A 14,410-nucleotide genomic window follows, 5' to 3' on the forward strand; every position below is an offset into this window, starting at 1 on the left:
GACAAAAGGCTTACGAGCCACGTGACCTGGGGCAAGGATTCCTTTGCCAACTGGGACTCAGTTTCCCCAGCTGTAAAGTACAAGGGTTAGGTAAACCGCCTGGAAGACGACACGGCTCTTAAATGGAGCCACCCTGAGGGCAGCTGCTCAGCCAGGTGGGGCCAGGCCAGGTGCGCTGAAACACAGGGGCCAGCGGTCCCTGTGCAGACCCGAGCCGGGCCAGGGGCTCCAAGGCAGCCCCTGGGAAGTGGGCCACCTTCTAGCGGCTCAGAAACACGAGCATGGAGAGCACACTCACACTCACGCACGCTCTCTCACACGCACACCATGCTGCTGAGTCCGGCCTTGCGGGCCAGGTGCCTCCTCTGCCCTGGCTAGCTCCTGGCACGACCCGGGCTTCTCTTCCCACCTCCCAAGGCCCCGGCGGATGGCAAGGCTCTGGGGGCTCTGGGGGCTGGGGGTCCTGGGGGGGCTGGGGATGCTCCGGGAACTGGGGGAGGCTCTGGGGACTATGGGGGGAGCTCGGGGGGGTTCTCTGGCGGCTCCGAGGACTCTGTGGGGGGCTCGGGGAAATCCGGGGGGAGGTGCTCCGGGACTCCGGTGGGGGGGCCTCCGGGGGCTCGGGGGGTTGCTCGGGGGACTCTGTGGGGGGTCTCGGGGGACTTCGGTGGGGGGCGCTCCAGGGAACTGCGGGGGGGCTGGGGAGGCCCTGAGTGGCAGCCGGGATGCGGCCTCGGGCAGCCTCACCTCTGTGTCAGCGCCACCTTAAGCTTGTCGTTCTCCGACTTCAGGTGCAGGTGCGTGTCGGCCACGCCCGCGTGGGAGGCTTTCTCGTCGTCGGTGCCGTTGACGCTGGACGCCTGCGTGGGAGACGCAGCCTTGCACCGGGGCTCCAGCTGAGGGGCTGCCCGCGGTACGCGAGGTGGCGAGGGGCTGAGCTCCCGGGACGGGGCCTACTCAGCCCGCAGGCTCACAAGCGCCCACAGCCCCACGAACTCCTGGGTGTGCGTTTCACCACCGGGCCTCAGGCCGCCCACACTCAAGTTTTATAGATGAACCTACCAAGCCTGGCCCAGCAGCTCCTAAAACGCACAGAAGAAGCTGTAGGCTAAAAGAAGAGGAAGGACTGCTGCAAACAACAGCGCCAAACGGCCAAGGGGGACAGAGAGGTGTCATTAGGAGCTAAGACAAGAAACAAATCCTGGGGCTATACACAATTAGATCAACATACTCACTCCAAAAACAGAACCCGACATGAATGTTCGCTGTCTGCATTACCGCCTAACATTATTATGACTCTTCTGAGATGTTCTCGGTAATAAGTAGTGCCACATGGAGTCAAGTCTCACTGATGTTGGATAAGATCTTAGAAGGCACTTAATTACCCTCAAATAAGCATGAAGGCAAAAGAAAGGGATCATGAAGGGAACAAGGCATACATTTGACTAATTTTAAATTTCTGTGTTGTTAAAAACACGTAAGCCATAAAGAAAATGAAAAAAAAACACAAAACCTAGGGAAAATATATGCAGCAGATATTAAACGCAAAATGTGAATACCTTTCCTCTATTAGGAAGGTCTTACAATCCTAATCTTTTTAGAGCTACACGCGGAAATATTTATGGATGAAAAGATAAGATGCTCTAAATATAGAAGGGGGATGGATGGGGCAGAGAGGAAACAATTGGTCCTGAGTTCCTCATTGTAAAACTGATCTAGAGGCACACGGGAGGGTTGTCACTGGACTACTGAGCCCAGCTTTGTATGTGTTTGGTAATTTCCATGTTAAAAAATATGGCTCTTGAAAATCAATTTAAAAGGTCAACACGATTTTTTTTAAGGGAAAGATACACAATTGACATTTACAAAAGAACAAATACATAGAATCAAAAAACACTGAAAAGTATTTAAGCTTGTTAGTAAAGGAATACAAAATGGAAAAAAAAACCAGTAAGATATGGTTTTCATCTGTCAGAAGCTGGTGAGGGCGTGGGAAGAGAACGCTCTCTCCTTCTCTGCTGGTGGGAAGCAGAGCTGTGTGTGTATTTCTGGAAGCTACATTTGCCTCACGCATCAAAGGCTTTAAAAATGTCCAAACTTTTTAACTCAATATTTCCATTTCTAGGAATTTTTCTTGCTGAAATCATCAAATGCCAAAAGATGTGCAAGAAAGTTTGCCACAGTGTTATTTGTATTAATGGAAAATAAAAAATAAGATAGATGTCCCAAATTATAGGAGGCTGGTGGAATAAGGTGTGATGCAAACAAAGGTCAGACTGTTTAGCTATTAAAACATTTTGAAAAGGAATATGTGAATATACAAAGAAATGATTATGATATATGAAGTTAATAAAAAAGAAACTTAAAGAGAATAGTTTAAAATATACTGGAAAATTATATTGAAAAGATACATACCAAAATATTAGCAAAATATCTTGGAAGAGTGAGGGACTGGATAATTTCCATTCCCTTTTTTATCATATGGTTCATTTCTATAAGAAATGTATCACTTTTATAGTCAGAAAAAAGCCTACATTAAATATTTTTGTAACAAGGTTGTTTAAATCATCAGCTATTTGGCAAACTTAAAGTGTTCATTCTCTGTGAGATTCAGGAAACCAAGGAGTTGTGTGATTTCTAATAAAAAGAAAAAGAAAAATGTACAGTGGTCTCTATATTGGGGTAAACCTCAGGAAACGTAAATAAAAACTACAGCTTGGAGACAAACATTTATACCTTATTAACATATATACATAACATAATATCTTCTGGGTATAGTTAAGTTATTTAAGGTTTAAAATACTTTTGGGGGAAACAAACATTGAAACAAAGCCTAAAGAAATTCAGATACTGAAATTTAAAGATATCCCTATAATATGTGTTATTCAGAAATGGCATGTTAGAAAGTTTTTGAATCATGGACCATTTCATATGCCTAATTTTATAGGTTCTTAAACTGCTTGGTAGGGTACTCAAAATATTTAATTGTTTCAATTAAATTAAACTAACAGCATCATTTAGATTATATTCAAGATTATTTAGAAAGACCAGGAGACTTCCTGACCACTTGAAATCTAACATACATTCATTTCCACAAATCTAGAAGCTGGAATCCTCCCTGCTCTGCTTTCCTTTCCTTCCCTAACCTGGAAGGGAGCCCAGGCTCTGGCTTCAGCCTGCCTCCCCCCACCATTTCTTGGTGCAGCCAAGGTTTCAGCTATTGCTTCTGCAAGTGGGCCGTCAAGTCTACAGCGTTGATCTTGAAGCACAAGGCATCCAGACCCCCCGTTTCCTGCCAGCATGCTGTCCCTGACATCCCCCCTTCCTCGGTGCCCCCACAGCTGCCCTGCACCTGCCGTCTCTTCCCCCAGCCCCCAGCCATCTTCCGTCAGTCACGCCCGACTTCCCAGCAGCCACGGACCACCCTTGCGCCTCTTTGAGACACTATTCATAAAACTCCTCCAACACCTGCCCCGCGCCCAGCGACAGCTCCCAATAACCCAAACGCCACCTCCAGTTTCCCAAGCCACCCTCGGCCCCAGCATGCAGACTCCCTGCTGTCTTGAGAACACATTGTGCTGATTCCTGACCCCAAATCTTTGCTTCTGATGTTCTCTGTCCCCCTTATTTTCCCACCAATTACCTTGTCACTAGGTTCAGCCTTCCCTCACCACAACACACACCAATCAGAACACAATCTCATGCCAGATTAAAATAGGTCCTTTTCGGCCAATAGTCACACTTTCAGAAAACCCCGAGAAAGCCTTCTTACTTCCTGGCAGAGCCAGGTCTCCTTTGGCCAAGGCAGAGCTACTGGAACGCCTTCTCCCACCCGACTTCTGTTGAAATACGGGGAAAGGCACATAGCGCTGTGGCGTCAACCAAGTTTTTCTCTCTCCTGTGAGCACAAGGTACCCCAGAGGGGTCAGCATCGCCACAAAACACACCGTGACCAGAGAATTCTCCCTGGGGCCAGGGACACACACTCACTCTAATCTCATCAGCCATTGTCTGTCAAAAATACAGCCCCACATCCTGAATTCAAGACCCCATGAAATCACATCGCATCCCCTCGCTGCCAGCAGGCTAACAGCTGAACGTGCTTCAAAACGGCTGGCTGCTGAAATCCCCCCAAAATGATGGGGAATGAAGAGTCTCAGTCACTGATGACACTCAGATGCATTTTATGGACAGATGACTTACTTGGGAATGGCTACTTGAGCTCTCAATTTTCTCCTGGGTCTTGTCTCTTGCTACTCTGGCAGCTTCTTTTACTTCCTGGAATTTCTCTGCAAACTGAACAGGAAGGGAAGTTATTAAGGATTTTATTAAATCTACCCGTGGCTGACATTCAGAACCCACCTTGATCATTTTAAACCAATAAACTCTGTTAAAACTCAGAAGAAGATTGTATTTGCAATGAAGGTAAGTGAATACAGGGAATGCTTCTTCCAGTTTTCCAGTAAACACCTCTGGCCGAGGTCAGACCTGAGTCTATTTCTAAGCTGCTGAATCTAGGTCGGTGATGAAATGTAAAAAAAACAAAACAGAAAACTTCAGTTCAACAGTAAGTCATAAAAAAGCTGTACTACAGAAGGGATCCAAGAAAAACCTCATAAATCCCTAATGTACAGATCTAGGAACTCTTTTGCATAAGTCAATGTCATGAAAAAAAACTGTAGAGAAGAAGCAGTTCTAGATTTTAAAGCTTACGGAATCAGATCTTAAATGCAGCACTGGGTCTTGGATTGGACTGTTTTCAGAGACCAGCTCTAAGAGACCTCTGAGGGCCAGCTGGGGAAATCCGGACACAGATTGGATACTAGATGACATCAGGGAATTAGTATTCATTTTATCCGAAATGCTAATAGTACTTTCGTTGTGTTGGAAAATGTCATTTGTAAGGCAATGTTACTGAGACATATCCACGCATCTTACAATCCACCGAAAGGACACAGTCAGTGGTGCACACTCTCACTACGTAGTTGTCCGTTCATCACGACAATCATTTTAGAACATCTTCATCACTCCAACAATAAAAATATAAAATATAATTATAAAAGAAAACCCAAAATATCCCATACCCCTTATTCCTCCCCATTGTTGACCTCCAGTATTGGTGAGCTGCATTTGTAACTGCTAACGAAATAATACGAAGATATCACTACTAATTATACTGCATAGTCTGCAATAGGTACATTTTCCCCATACACCACTCTTTCTCTAACTCCTTAAAAGGTGTCGTACATTTGTTCAGGTTCGTGAAAGAACTTTACATTTGCCGTCATGTCCACCATGCACAGGCTCCACTGCTGCACGCTCCACGCTGTCAGCTCTAGCCTTCCTTCTGGCGACACGCCTGACTCCAACCCTCCCCTTCCCACCGAAATCTCCCCTTCCCACCGCACCCACACACCATGCAGCTCTGTTCGCTGTTCTCACAATAACGCGCTTCCATCACCTCTGCCCATTTCCAGACGTTGAAGCTCACCCTGGTTGTACGTTCTGCACGTAGGCACCACCCGCTCCCCATTCTTTAGCCTCATTCTATATCCTGGTAACCTATATTCTAGATTTTATGTCTATGAGTTTATGTAAGATAATTAGTTCATATCGGTGCAATCATACAATATTTGTCCTTTTGTGTCTGACTTATTTCACTTAACATAATGACCTCAAGACTCATCCATGCTGTCGCATGCTTCAGGACGCCATTCCTTCTCCCTGCTGAATAACATTCCATCCTACGCTGTGCTAGGAAGGCTGAAACGGTCAAGAAAGACCAGGCCTGACCTCCACAGAGCCCTGAGTTCACAGAGCACCTCATTTACCTTCAGACAGGGGCAGAACACAAAGAAAATTTCAGAAAATAAGCTAACGTTTAAGAAGAGAATAAAGCCTATCAGGCACATTTTGAATAAATAATCATTTTAAAAGATGTGGTGACAAAAATAAATTGGACTTCATCAATATTAAAAACATTTGTGCATCAAAGGACATTATCAAGAAAGTGAAAAGATAACCTATAGAATGGAAAAAAAGATTCACAAATCATACATCTGACAAGGGTTTAGTGTCCAGAATATATAAAGAATTTCTAAAAATCAATAATGAAAGACAAACAACCCAATTAAAAAATGGGTCAAGCCAAAGCCTCTCAAGGCATGGGAGGAAAAAATATGGAACTATTAAACTTTACCACCAGGGAAATGCCTGATACCTTCTCAAACACTAGGGGCTCTCAATAGGCCAAGCCCTGGATCTTGAGGCTTGCTCTTGTGAAGCTTATGCATGTAGGTAGCAGAGAAGCTCAGCCTACCTATAGGTGTGCCTAAGAGTTAATTCTGGAGGACCTCTTTTTTTGCTCAAATGTGGGCCTTCTCTCTCTAAGCCCAACTCTGCAAGTGAAATCATTGCCTTCCCCCTACATGGGACATGACATCCAGGGGTGAACGTCTGTCTCCCTGGCAGTGTGGGACATGACTCTCAGGGATGAGTCTGGCCCGGGCACCAAGGGATCGACAAAGTATTCCTGACCAAAAAGGGGAAAAGAGTTGAAACAAATAAGATAGCAATGGCTGGAGAAAGTTCAAATAGAGCCAGAGACTGCTCTGGGGGCTACTCTTAACATAAGCTTCAGTTAAATTTACATTGCTACTTATCATGGCTTGTCAACCCCCAATCAGAACCATTCCTTCCAACCCTAAAGAACACCTAAGGCTCCATCTGAGCTTCTACAAAGGCTCCAGGCACAAAGATCGCTGTCCAGAAACCTATAATCTCCAGATGGGTGCTGGGCCAGACAAGTCCTGAGCTTAGGGGGCCCAGCCTCTCCAGAACATCAGCTAGTTCCATTCCCTGTTAATGATACCCCTATCCAACATGAAAAAACTAGAATGGGCGTAGTCCAAATACCCCTCAATACTGGAAGAAAGCTCAAAGGAGAAGTGGAGTTATAACAGAGAAGATAGGATTTAACAAATGAGTCTGACTGCTGAATCATTGTATCAATACTTCTTTTAGTCTCCAGTGTCTTGGAGCAGCTAGAAGGAAAATCCTAAATGATTGTTTCCATGGAGATGTGACCCACCCAGTTGCGGGTGGTAACTTTTGATTACATGGTTTCCATGGAGATGTGTCTCCACCCATTAAAGGTGGAGTTGCTCACTGGACCCCTTTAAGAGGGAACCATTTTGGAAAAAGCTTTAGAGCTGAGAGAAACACCAGAGCCCATGCAGCCAGCCTTTGGAGATGCATATAATAAATGCCCTGGGGAAGCTGTTGAAGAAGCCTGGAGAGAGGCTAGCAGATGTCACTCTGATCCTTTCCAGCTGAGAGAGAAATCCCAAATTCATTGGCCTTCTTGAGCCAAGGTATTCTTCCCTGGATACCTTAGTTTGGGCATTTTTATAGCCTTGCCTTAAGTTGGACATTTTCATGGCCTTAGGACTGTAAACCTGCAACTTAACAAATTCCTCTTTTTAAAAGCTGCTCTGTTTCTGAGTATATTGCATTGTGACAGTTTACAAACTAGTATACCATATAACCAAGAAATTTCGCTCTGAGGTATAGACCCCAAATAATTGAAAACAGGGACAAAAACAGACACTGGTACACCAGTGTTCATAGCAGAATTGCTCACGATAGCCAAAAGGTGGAGCAATCCAAGGGGCCATGAACAGATGAGCGGATATGCGAAGTGTGGTGTGTTCGCACAACGGGGTTAGCCAGCCACAAGGGGGAAGGGAGTGCTGATAGCTACAATGTTGATGGACCCTGCAAACAATTACACTGAGTAAAAGAAGCCAGACACAAAAGGCCAACTATTGTAGGATTCCACTCGCATGAAACAGCGAGAGCAGGCAGATTTACAGAGACAGAAAGGGGGCTGTGAGGGGGGGATGGGAGTTAGTGCCTAATGGTACAGAGCTTCTGATGAAAAAGACGTGGAGATACACTGGCAGCACAATACTGTGAGGGCAAAGAATGCCACCGGATTGCACCCTTAAAAAGGTGGTTAAAATGGAAAATTTTATGTAACATACATGGCACCACAATACATAAAAACAGACGGGGTATTGGTACAAATACAGATAGATACAAGACGGAACTGAACAAAAGGAGCCCACCACATACAATAATTAGGTATCACGGAGAAGGGATCACAAATGGGGAAGATTACTCACTGTATGATGATTGAGATAACTTGAGTAAGTTGGGGAGAAAGGAATTTAAATCTTTCCCTCAAATCAGTCACAACATAAATTACTGTGATTTAAATGCATATTTAAAAAAATCAGACCTTAAAAAATCTAGCTCCAAACAGAATTGAAAAATTACCTAATTTCTGCTTGAGTGGTGGGAGGATAATTTTCTAAAGCTGGAAGGAATAAAAGAAAATCGCAAAAGTAACAGATTTGACAACAGAACAATTTAAAGCTTTTGAACATAAAGGGAGGAAAAAAAACTATATCAGAAGGAAAACAACAGCCTGGGGAAAATATCTATGGCTAGGCTAGTGCAACAGAAAAAATGCTATTATCTTTAGTATAGAAAGAGTTTATACAAATTGAAAAGGAAAGCATTAAAATTCCAATAGAAAAACAGCAAAATTCATGATTAACAACAACAACAAAAAAAACAAAGTAAACAACTTATAGAAAAAAATCACTCAGCCTCTCTAGAAATGCAAATTAAAATAATGAGGTGCCATTCTTTACCTGCTAAATGAGCAAACACTAAATACAATCATAATACCCGGTGCTAGCAAGATATTTCTGGCGGCATTTGTCTATCGGTACAGTCCCGCTGAGAAACAATTTGGAAATATGTACCATGAGTGGAAAAAAATGCTCATGCCCTCCAGCCCAGCGATACCACTCCTGGGAAACTGTCCTGTGAAAATAATTGAGACTAAGGAAAAAACAGGCCTTTGATATAAAGAAGTAAATTCTAGCAATAATAGCACCTGGAGGCAACACAGAATCCTGGGTGAAAGGCGGGGAGAATGCTTGTCCTTGCAGCTGCAATTATTAGAAAAAAGCACCAGCCACAGAGAGGCTCCAAATGATTGTCCATCCATGAAAAAGTCCCTCTCTCTAAGCGTTTTCTAATATTTTCTTCCCTTATTACAATATTTAGAAAATATAGTTTAGAACAAAAAATTTGTTTTAACCTACAGTCTCCCATCACCCAGAGACAGCCATTAGCTACATAAACTTCTGGCTTTTTGTTATCTGCCTCCATGCTTCTGTTACACACATCACTTTTTTTACTGTGAAAAATAACATATATACAAAAAAGCAATAAATTTCCAAGGACATTTTAACAAGTAGTTATAGAACAGATTTTAAAGTTTGGTATGGGTTACAGTTCCATGATTTTTTGTTTTTTCTTCTAGCTGCTCCAAGACACTAGAAACCAACAGAAATATCAATATAATGATTCAGCAGTCAGACTCATTTGTTAAATCTTACCTTCTCTGTTATACTCCTCTTCTCTTTCTTTTTTTCTTTTTTGTGAAAAATAACATATACACAAAAAAGCAATAAATTTCAAAGTACGCTACAACAATTAGTTGTGGAACAGATTTCACAGTGTGGTATGGGTTACAATTTCACAATTTTAGGTTTTTACTCCTAGCTGCTCTAAGGTACTGGAGACTAAAAGAAACATCGATGCAATGATTCCACAATCATACTCGTTTGTTAAACCCGACCTTCTCTGTATAACTCCACCTTCTCCTTTGATCTTTCTCCCACTCTTTAAGGGTATTTGGGCTATGAACATTCTAACTTTTTCATGTTGGAAGGGGCTGTCGATAATATGGGATGGGGTAATGGAACTAGCTGATGTTCTGGAGAGGTTTACCCTCTGCATGTCAAGACTTATCTGGCCCAGGGCCCCATCTGGAGGGTGTAGGTTTTGGAAAGTTACCCTAGTGCCTGGAACCCTTGTGGAACCTTTTTAAAAGTGGAACAATACTGCCATAATGTTTTATAGCCTGCTATTGAAATGAACAGTACAAGATCAATATTTCTATGAAATTACATGATCTTCTACCACATTATTATAATTGCTGCATAATATTGCATTGAAGGATATGCCAGAGTTCATTTAACCAATTTCCTACTCCTGGGTGGGTGTTCAGGGTGTCTCTAATTTTGTGCCGTTAGAAGCACTGCTGCTGGGAAAATCACTGTAGTTAAATCTCTGTGCTCTGTTGCAGTTATTTCCTTAGTAGAATCCTATTAGTAGAACTCACAGATCAAAGGATACTCAAACTACCAAAGTTTCTGAACTAGATTGTCAGTGGCAGGAAAGAGCCCATTCCTAGGTGGGATAGGGTGGCGGCTCTAGTCAGTCACGGCAACCGACCTCTCTGCTTTTCTGGGGGAGCTAGAGGGGGTGGGGTGGGGTGGGGAAGGGGGAGACCTAGGGGACTGGGGCTTACAAGGGGACCCAGCAGAGTCTGCCTGAGGAGTTTCCAGGGAAGCTGTTATGGTGCCACCATTCTGCCTTTTTCCGCTTGCTATGGATGCAGATGTGATGGACAGAGAGGAGAGGCCATTTTATCACCATGAGGCAAAGACCAATAAAAGGAAGAGACTACGGAGCCCTCAGGCCCCTTCTCATGGAGTCAGTGTGCCAACACCAGCCACTGCTCGCCTACGGACTTACCTTTGTGCAAGGGAAGAACAACCCCCTCTGCTAAGCACTGTACTTGGGAGCTCTGTTACCTGCAGCAAAGATATCTCAACTAAAACATCCAAAAAATTATTAATATCTCCTTCTCTTTCTGGTTGTTTTCTAATACCTGGACCTGAATGCAGGATTCAGAGAGGAGAAGGACAGGGCAATGCTCTCACGACCACACTGCGTTCATGGAGTGGGTGGCAGGGCGCGTATCCGAATGAAACCCCATTCCAGGTGCGTCGGGAACCCATGCGCGTCCGCAGCTCTGTGGGGACCCCTCCCCTTAGCGGGAGCCTGCACTGCCTTCTGTATGCGGGATTAGACACAGCCAGGCTGAGCACAGGGCATTTCAAGATTTCTCTCAGTTCCCTAATGCCAGAGGAAGCCGCACTCCAACAATGGGCTCGTTTATTTGTCCTTCCTTTGTCTCTTTTCATAAGTGCTTCCTTTTAACAGAGCAGGCAGACCCCGCCTCAACACCCTGAGCCTGCTGGAGCACTAGGTCCCACCAAGGGGGAGGACAGGCAAGTCCCTGGTGACTCTGGGGAACGGCAGCTCCTGCGGTTTCTGGAAAGCCTGTCTAAGGAGCAGGAAGTTTCCCGGTAATACCTTTCTGGCCGTGGTGTGAAGTGATCTTATAAAAGGAACAGTTTATAACAAGGTCTCCATTTTCTCCCTGGGGGGTAAGAGAGGGCTCTGTAGAAAGTGTTTTCAGATGGAGACATCCACACAGGGTCCTCCTTCTAGCCCCGTCTCGGTGGTGGGTTCCCACTCCCTTCCGGGTGCGTGGGGGTCTCTCTGCAGTTCACCACGCGCCCCCTCCCCCCGCCCTCCAGCAGCACCTGTCACCCCCCTGCCCTGACTGCACCCCTCAGGGGCTGTGGGTGTGGGGTGGCCGCTCCCTTCACCCAGGAGGAGGAGCAGGTGGGACAGGAGCCGTGAAAGTCTCACTCGGTCCCTCTGGGCACCGGCAGGAGCCAGTCACAGGGCGGAGACCTCGGCTGGGGCGGGAGGCCCGGGCGCCCCTTCTTAGTGAGGGGACATTAAGGCACAGCTCGAGGTCTCTCCACTTCCCAGAGGCACAAGGAATTAAACTTTAACAACTTGTTCTTAGTTTTTCAATTTGTTTTGTTTTGAGTTCTCCCTTCTTGAGATCCTTTTCTTATCAACGTTTCCCTGTGGCCCCTCCAAAGACGGAAGAACCCTTCCCGGGAACCTCTCAACGCCCCGACTTCGGGGCTGCCTGCAGCTCCATGGGTGGGGACGCAGGGTCTGGGTGGGGGTGCAGGGTCTGGGTTGGGAGTGCAGGGTCTGGGTGGGGGCCCAGGGTCTGGGGGGGCGCATGGTCTGGGTGGGGGTGCAGGGTCTGGGTGGGGGCCCAGGGTCTGGGGGGGCGCAGGGTCTGGGTGGGGGCGCAGGGTCTGGGGGGGGCCCAGGGTCTGGGGTGGGGGTGCAGCGTCTGGGTGGGGGTGCAGGGTCTGGGGGGCGCAGGGTCTGGGTGGGGGCGCAGGGTCTGGGGTGGGGGTGCAGGGTCTGGGTGGGGGTGCAGGGTCTGGGGGGGGCGCAGGGTCTGGGGTGGGGGTGCAGGGTCTGGGGGGATGCAGGGTCTGGGGGGGGCACAGGGTCTGGGTGGGGGCGCATGGTCTGGGTGGGGGTGCAGGGTCTGGGGGGGGCCCAGGGTCTGGGGGGCTCAGGGTCTGGGGTGGGGGTGCAGGGTCTGGGTGGGGGTGCAGGGTCTGGGGGGGCCCAGGGTCTGGGGGGGGCGCAGGGTCTGGGTGGGGGCGCAGGGTCTGGGGTGGGGGTGCAGGGTCTGGGTGGGGGTGCAGGGTCTGGGGGGCGCAGGGTCTGGGTGGGGGCGCAGGGTCTGGGGTGGGGGTGCAGGGTCTGGGTGGGGGCGCAGGGTCTGGGGGGGCCCAGGGTCTGGGGGGGGCGCAGGGTCTGGGGTGGGGGTGCAGGGTCTGGGGGGATGCAGGGTCTGGGGGGGGCACAGGGTCTGGGTGGGGGCGCATGGTCTGGGTGGGGGTGCAGGGTCTGGGTGGGGGCCCAGGGTCTGGGGGGGCGCAGGGTCTGGGTGGGGGCGCAGGGTCTGGGGGGGCCCAGGGTCTGGGGTGGGGGTGCAGCGTCTGGGTGGGGGTGCAGGGTCTGGGGGGCGCAGGGTCTGGGTGGGGGCGCAGGGTCTGGGGTGGGGGTGCAGGGTCTGGGTGGGGGTGCAGGGTCTGGGGGGGCCCAGGGTCTGGGGGGGCGCAGGGTCTGGGGTGGGGGTGCAGGGTCTGGGGGGATGCAGGGTCTGGGGGGGGGCACAGGGTCTGGGTGGGGGCGCATGGTCTGGGTGGGGGTGCAGGGTCTGGGGGGGCCCAGGGTCTGGGGGGCTCAGGGTCTGGGGTGGGGGTGCAGGGTCTGGGTGGGGGTGCAGGGTCTGGGGGGGCCCAGGGTCTGGGGGGGGGCGCAGGGTCTGGGTGGGGGCGCAGGGTCTGGGGGGGCCCAGGGTCTGGGGGGGGCGCAGGGTCTGGGGTGGGGGCGCAGGGTCTGGGTGGGGGCGCAGGGTCTGGGTGGGGGCGCAGGGTCTGGGTGGGGGCGCAGGGTCTGGGGTGGGGGCGCAGGGTCTGGGTGGGGGCGCAGGGTCTGGGGGGACATGCAGGGTCTGGGGGGCGCAGGGTCTGGGGGGCGCAGGATCTGGGTAGGGGTGCAGGGTCTGGGGGACATGCAGAGACATGCAGGGTCTGGGGGGGCCCAGGGTCTGGGGGGGTGCAGGGTCTGGGGTGGGGGTGCAGGGTCTGGGTGGGGGTGCAGGGTCTGGGTGGGGGCGCAGGGTCTGGGGTGGGGACGCAGGGTCTGGGTGGGGGTGCAGGGTCTGGGGGGACATGCAGGGTCTGGGGGGCGCAGGGTCTGGGGGGCGCAGGATCTGGGTAGGGGCGCAGGGTCTGGGGGACATGCAGAGACATGCAGGGTCTGGGGGGGCCCAGGGTCTGGGTGGGGGCCCAGGGTCTGAGGGGCCCAGGGTCTGGGGGGACATGCAGGGACATGCAGGGTCTGGGGGGGCCGCAGGGTCTGGGGGGACATGCACGGTCTGGGGGGCGCAGGGTCTGGGGGGGCTTCAGGGTCTGGGGGGGGCCCAGGGTCTGAGGGGCCGCAGGGTCTGGGGGGGCCCACGCGACCCTGACCAAGGCCTCCCCAGCCGGGGGGAGCAGAGGTGGCTGGAGCCTGGCACTGGTCCCTGGGCTGGCACCATGGCAGGGGCCACCGGGCCGAGGGGGTGTGGCCTGGACTCGGCATCCACACGGGAAGGGGGGCCTGGGAGCCGGGAAGCAGCTCCCCCCACACGACAAGCCAAAACGGAGCCGAGCAGGCCTGGCCCGCACTGCGCTCACTCTCCCGGGAAGCCCGGCCAGCAGCGCAGCGGCCCCAGGCCGGGGGGCAGGAGGGTGGCTCGCGGGTACCCGCTGCTCAAAGGCCAACGCGGACCCAGCAGAACCACCCCCCGCACCCCTGTCCCCACGGCCACCCCTGCTCTCCCTGCTGAGTGTCCATCCGCCCAGGCCACCCCTGCAGGCACTCCTGCCCCCCCTGCACCCCGCAAGGCCCAGCCAGCGCCTCTGGGGAGCCCCCACTGGGCCCTTCTCTTGGAGCTGCAGACGTGCACCCACAGAGCAGACTGCGCCCCCCCAGCTCCCGGTGTGAGGCCCTGCCTGCTGCAGCGTCCGTGGGCCCAGTGCCT

At 50.3% G+C, this 14,410-nt stretch overlaps 1 protein-coding gene across 5 annotated transcripts in view; it reads right to left on the reverse strand.

Annotated features, from left to right (window-relative positions):
* HOMER2 (homer scaffold protein 2) overlaps window positions 1–14,410 on the reverse strand; it is an 84,851-nt gene that overhangs the window by 5,689 nt on the left and 64,752 nt on the right. For all 5 annotated transcript variants that reach the window (XM_077124316.1, XM_077124317.1, XM_077124318.1 and 2 more), the window contains exons 4-5: window positions 4,204–4,296; window positions 748–860 (exon numbers count right to left, since the gene is read on the reverse strand). In XM_077124316.1, coding sequence (XP_076980431.1) covers window positions 748–860; window positions 4,204–4,296 — 206 coding nt within the window. The remainder of the gene's footprint in view (window positions 1–747; window positions 861–4,203; window positions 4,297–14,410) is intronic.

The sequence above is a fragment of the Tamandua tetradactyla genome, chromosome 12, assembly GCF_023851605.1.
Source record: "Tamandua tetradactyla isolate mTamTet1 chromosome 12, mTamTet1.pri, whole genome shotgun sequence".
NCBI lineage: Eukaryota > Metazoa > Chordata > Mammalia > Pilosa > Myrmecophagidae > Tamandua > Tamandua tetradactyla.